Source organism: Cajanus cajan, chromosome 3 (assembly GCF_000230855.2).
Source record: "Cajanus cajan strain Asha chromosome 3, NIPB_CcT2T_4, whole genome shotgun sequence".
NCBI lineage: Eukaryota > Viridiplantae > Streptophyta > Magnoliopsida > Fabales > Fabaceae > Cajanus > Cajanus cajan.
Genome location: NC_138519.1, coordinates 80,942,071 through 80,948,666, shown reverse-complemented (window position 1 = coordinate 80,948,666; position 6,596 = coordinate 80,942,071). Strand labels below are relative to the sequence as shown.

Genomic DNA, 6,596 nt, shown 5'->3' with positions numbered 1-6,596 from the left:
CTACATTTGGATGCTGACATGTTGCCCGTTTATCAATTTTTTTCGCATTACAATAAATGTTATATATACTAATATATAAAAAAATGTCATTGTAATATATAATATATATACCGGTATAAATCTATTAAATATATTGTTATATTTAATTTTAATGTTAATTTTAAACGAGATTTAATAACATATTTTATATATTTTTATAATATATATTTATATTTTTTAATAATATATTAACATGTATTATATTTATAATATAAATAAAAATAAATTTTAATGATAAATATTATATCATTATTAGATGTGTATACTTTTTTTTAATGGTGTGAAACGTGAAGGTATTGTGAGCATGCTTCTATAGTGGCGTAGACAAAATTAAAACAATATAAAAGGAGACACCGAATAACGCGGATGATAATTACGTCCCCAATCAGTCATCAAATTTGTGTTATCTATAACAATTAATAAAGAAATACTCTTGTTTATATATAAAAAAATTATAAAAATAGTGATAATAAAGATTGAACCACCAACTAACTCTACTGATGTGTATATATAGTCTAGTTTAAGCTCTACGTTTGTTTGAACAATATTTAATCCTTCAATTAGTTCTGTAAATATTATCTCACTGCAATCTATTTCACCATCGCACACCAATTATTTCTATTAATGAATTAACTTATAAAGGGAGTTGGGCATCCATATATTACAAAATTAAAAACATTATCTCAGCGGCCTGATAGAATTTCTGAGAAGGACATGTCATAATAAGTGCCTTCATAGATCATGTCACAACCTTCTTCTTCATGGGTGGAGGCAGCAGGGTTCCACTGCTGTACAAGAGGAACCAAGACATTGACTGCATGCCCCATATCCGGCCTTTGATGTGGTTCAGGAGCAGTGCAATGGCCTGCAAGCTCAGCCACTTTACATATGCTCTCCATGGTTTCCTCATCAAGGTTCAGAGTTTGATCAGTAGCCATTGAGATGTTTTCCACGTTAAGTAGTATCCTACGGAACCATGAACCCAAGTGACACATTTCTTCATGCACAGTATTGTCCAATGCCTTTCTACCGCTAATAAGTTCCATCAAAACTATTCCAAATGCGTACACGTCTACTTTGGTCGTCACTCTTCCCGTAGCTGCACAAGAAACAAGATCGCATTATTTACAAGTAAAGGAATATTTTCATGCAACGCAATCGCGTTTGATGCAACAAGAATCTAGCTCAGCTACAACTGTGTAGGAAAACATATAAATTTTAGCTAGAAAAAATAATCATGAAGCAAGAAAACTAAATGGAAATATTACGAGAAGAAAAATGTCAATTTAGTTCCAAAAATATTCAGGGATATTGATTATTTTCTTTCCAACTGTAGCAGTAACCTAATGATAGTTAAAACCAAAAAAATGAAATAAATAAAAAGTTAAAAAAAAAAAATCTTAGAATCAAAGGCTTTCCAAATATACCCGCATATTCAGGTGCCATATATCCAAATGTTCCTGCCACTCGAGTCCAGACAGAATCCTTGCCATCATCTGGGGCATTTTTAACCAAACCAAAATCTGCAACCTTTGCTCTTATGTCATCACCCAATAATATGTTTGAGGGTTTTAAGTCCCTGTGAATGAAGCTTTGCTGAGCTAAGCTGTGCAAGTATTCGACTCCTCGTGCTACATCCAAAGCTATTGTCACCCTTTGTTTCCAAGTCAAAGGTGTACAACCATTTTCACGCCAATAGAAGAGATGTTGTGTTAATGTCCCTTGAGGCATATACTCGTACACCAAAAGCCTTTCGTTGCCGTCAATGCAATATCCTAAAAGAGCCACCAAATGCCTGTGCCTTACTTTACTGAGAAATGCAATCTCTGCTTGGAACTCATGCATTCCCATACTTCCTATTGCACTAGATTGCATCCTTTTCACAGCAATTTTAGTTCCGTCATTCAATTCCCCTTTATAAACAACTCCAAATCCTCCCCGACCCAAAATGTTATCTTCACTGAAATTATTCGTTACTTGCCGAAGAACTTGGATTGACATGGTAACACTTTCACCTTCAAAACTTGGAACACGTCCTTTTCTGCTTTCTAGATTATTAACCCTTCCGAATTTCCCATGCCGTTTTATAAAGACAAATACCACGACTACAACAAAGAACACAGCAATAATGACTATACCTGCAATCCAAGCAGATGAAAGTGAAGAACCACTCGACCCCGCGTTTGGACTTCCACTCGGTGCATCACCAGAACCCTTCGACGGTGTAGTTCCACCGCCACCACCACCAGAACGCCCAAGTAAATCATTACCTGCAGCATTGAACCTCACCTTGCTTGAGAACTTGGGAACATCACCGGATAGATTATTATTAGACACATCCAGAACCTCAAGCTGAGCTAAACTCGTCAAGCTCCCCGGGATTGAACCTTCCAAATTATTATCACTAAGATACAAGTTCCTCAAATCAGTCAAATTAGCAAACGTAGGTGAAATCGTTCCCGTCAAATTCTGCTTAGCCAAATTCACCGTAATAATCTTCCCCTCCGCACACACAACGAAACTCCAATCATTACAGGGATCATTCCCCGACCAGGAATTCGCCAACTTAAGGGGATACCCGAAATCCTTCGCAATATCAAGCATGGTGGTGACACGAGAATCACAGGGTCCAGCATCTTTCCGACAAAAGCTATTGATCCCGTCGAGAGTGAACTGCACACCTTTCCCAAAGGAAGGAACAAGACCCTGAAGCTTGTTGTTATCCAGAGAAACATTCTGAAGGCTTCTAAGTGACATGAGAGAAGGTGGAACCACACCGGTTAACTGGTTGTTCCGAAGCTGCAGATCAAACAAACTAGTACAATTCGACAAATCCGGAATGGGACCAGTGAACTGGTTCTTGTGAAGCCAAACCTGAGACAAGTGAGTCATCCTAGAAAGCACGTCAATGGGACCTGAAAACCCAGAACCGTCCTTCTGATTGTTGAGCCATAGATTCGTAATCCCAGATCCCGCGAAGGACTTGGGTAAGACCCCAGTGAGGTTGTTGTAAGAGAGACTAAGTTCCTGCAAACTCACGAACGAGTCGAACACATCAGGTAAGGAGCCAACGAGGTTCGTGTTAGCGAGGTCGAGGTTAGCGAGGATGGTGGACTGAGTCAACTCGGCGGGAATCGTCCAGGGAGCGAGGTGGATGTTACTGGTCATGCTGAGGGACTGCAAGCTGGTGAGACCCTTGAAGCAACCATGGGGGATGGAGGTGAAGTTGTTGGCGTCGAGGATCACAGTTTGGAGCATGGAAAGGTTGGCGAGTGAAGGCAACGCGCCGGAGAGCGCGTTGTTTTCGAGAGCGAGGGTAGTGAGTTGGGAGAGCGAGTTGAGGTCTGGAGGGAGTGTTCCACTAAGGGACATTGAAGCGAGGTTGATTTCGGTGACGCCGTTGGTGCTGCACATGACGCCCTTCCATTCGCAGAAGTTGCTTCCCGACCACCCTGACGGCGTTGGACTCAAGGCTTCGGCTAGTTTTGACATATACGCTCCATCCTCGGCAATGACGGTGCACAACAGACTCAAACATAGCAACACTTTATAGTTTGAGTTTGAGACACAACAATTCGGATCAGCCATGAACAAGTATTGATTTACGACCGACCCAATTTCTACGGTATCATACTTTGAAAGGTTTTCATACTGTTGGAATATAAATTGATTTTGTATGTTGGGCTTAAAAGATAAAAGCCCAATATTAGCAAAGGCCCAAATAGAATTCTAGAAAATCCTAGAATGATGTACAAAATATCTATAGATGTTTATCCATAAGATGTTTCTAGATAAGTTTAGAAAAGTTTAGAATTGTAGGAATGTTTTAGAAAGTTCTAGAGAATGAATTATAGCCCTTAGATGAATGTTGTGGTGGCAAGATCCTAACCATTGGTTAAGGAGGTGCCACTAGTATAAATAGGTGATGGTTGTATCACTTGGATGTAAGCCAAAAAAAGTTTAGAAGCATTCAATACAACAAGCCTTTCCTTCTCTCAAAATCTTCCAACCTCTCCCAATCTTAAACACTTCCTTCTAGCCTTTAAAGTTTTCTCCCAACAAAGTGGTATCAAGAGCCATAAGATCTTTAGAGAAATGGCAAATACTGGAGTTCCTTTTCAAGTCCCGATGCTCACCAAGAGCAACTATGACAATTGGAGCTTAAGGATGGTAGCTCTCCTTGGTGCACATGATGTCTGGGAGGTGGTCGAGAAGGGCCACACCGAACTAGAGAATGTAGAGAGTCTTTCTCAAGCTCAAAAGGATAGCTTGAGAGACTCAAGGAAGAGAGACAAGAAAGCTCTCTGTCTAATCTATCAAGGATTAGATGAAGATACTTTTGAGAAGATTTCCGGAGTCAAGACAGCCAAGGAAGCATGGGAGAAGCTCAAGATCTCTTACAAGGGAGCAGATCAAGTAAAAAAGGTACGTCTTCAAACTTTGAGAGGAGAGTTTGAAGCTCTACATATGAAGGAAGGTGAACTAGTCTCCGATTACTTTTCGAGAGTTTTAACGGTTACTAATAACCTAAAAAGAAATGGTGAGAAGCTAGATGATGTAAGAATTATGGAGAAAATTCTTAGATCATTGGATCCAAAGTTCGAACATATTGTCACCATTACCGAAGAAACAAAAGACTTAGAGGCCATGTCAATAGAGCAACTTCTTGGTTCGTTGCAAGCTTATGAAGAAAAGAAAAAGAAGAAGGAAGAGATCGTGGAGCAAGTCTTCAAGGCACATGTTGATTCAAGAAAAGAAGAAAATGCACACAACCAATCAAGGCGAAGTTATAGTCAAGAACAAGGACGAGGGCGTGCATATGGACATGGACAAGGACGAAGGCCTAACAATAATAACCAGAGAGGAGAAAGCTCTAACAGAGGTCATGGGAGAGGAAATCCGAATTCAAGGTATGACAAGTCACGAATCAAATGTTACAATTGTGATAAGTTTGGACATTATGCTTCTGAATGTAGAGCCCCTAACAAAAATAAAGTCAAAGAGAAAGCCAATTATGCTGAAGAAAGGTGTCAAGAAGATTGTACCTTGCTATTGGCTTACAAGGGCCAAGATAAAGGCGAGGATAATCAGTGGTACCTTGACAGTGGAGCAAGTAACCATATGTGTGGGAAAAGAAGCATGTTCGTAGAGCTTGACGAATCAGTAAAGGGAAACGTGGCTTTTGGAGATGAATCAAAGGTGGCGGTGGAAGGAAAAGGTAATGTCCTCATTCGACTAAAGAATGGAGAACATCAATTTATTTCCAACGTATATTATGTGCCAAGCATGAAGAGCAACATCTTGAGTTTAGGACAACTCTTAGAGAAAGGTTATGATATTCAACTTAAGAATAATAACCTTTCTATAAGAGATAACACAAATAGATTCATTGCAAAGGTGCCAATGACGAGAAATAAAATGTTCGTGCTCAACATTAAAAGTGATGGCCCACAATGTCTCAAGATGTGCTACAAAGACCAATCGTGGCTTTGGCATCTTCGATTTGGCCATCTTAATTTTAAAGGATTAGAGTTGCTCTTCAAGAAGGCAATGGTGAGAGGGCTGCCTTGTATTACTCACCCCAACCAAGTCTGTGAAGGATGTCTACTTGGAAAACAATTTCGATTGAGTTTTCCAAAGGAGTCAGACTCAAGAGCTCAAAAGCCATTAGAACTCATACACACAGATGTGTGCGGACCAATCAAGCCAAGATCACTTGGTAAGAGTAATTATTTCCTTCTCTTCATTGATGATTTTTCAAGAAAAACATGGGTATATTTCTTAAAAGAAAAATCAGAAGTATTCGAGAACTTCAAGAAGTTTAAAGCCCATGTTGAGAAGGAAAGTGGCCTTCTGATCAAAGCTTTGAGATCCGATCGTGGAGGAGAGTTCACATCAAAAGAGTTTCAGAAGTATTGTGAAGACAATGGAATTAGACGACAATTGACAGTGCCAAGATCGCCTCAACAAAATGGAGTGGCTGAAAGGAAGAATAGAACAATCTTGGAGATGGCAAGAAGCATGCTTAAAAGTAAGAGACTTCCAAAGGAGTTTTGGGCTGAAGCTGTTGCATGTGCAGTCTATCTAACCAACCGCTCTCCAACAAGAAGCGTTAGTGGAAAAACACCACAAGAAGCATGGAGCGGTAGAAAACCAGGTATTTCTCATCTTAGAGTCTTTGGAAGCATAGCTCATGTGCATGTGCCAGATGAGAAACGAAGTAAACTTGATGACAAAAGTGAAAAATACATCTTCATTGGTTACGACGCCAACTCCAAAGGGTACAAACTCTACAATCCTGATTCAAGGAAAACAATCATCAGTCGAAATGTAGTGTTTGATGAAGAAGGAGAATGGGATTGGTCGACAAATTGTGAAGATCATACCTTCTTCCCGTGCGTTGAAGAAGAAGATGTGGAACAACAACAACAACCGCAAGAGACACCTACTACTCCACCCACTTCACCAAATACAACCCTTCAAGATTATGAAAGCTCAAGTGAAAGAATGCCACGTTTTCGAAGTCTCCAAGAAATATATGAGGTAACTGAAAATCT

The 6,596-nt window shown here is 39.7% G+C and overlaps 1 protein-coding gene across 1 annotated transcript; it reads right to left on the bottom strand.

The window, feature by feature from the left end:
- Window positions 1-632: 632 nt before the first annotated feature.
- On the bottom strand, window positions 633-3,685 carry LOC109809286 (receptor-like kinase TMK4). The gene is made up of 2 exons (XM_020372543.3): window positions 1,467-3,685; window positions 633-1,138 (listed from the first exon to the last, which is right to left on the bottom strand). Exons 1-2 carry the CDS (start codon window positions 3,625-3,627, stop codon window positions 723-725), a joined length of 2,577 nt encoding a protein of 858 aa, XP_020228132.3. The 5' UTR covers window positions 3,628-3,685; the 3' UTR covers window positions 633-722.
- Between the last annotated feature and the right edge of the window lie 2,911 nt (window positions 3,686-6,596).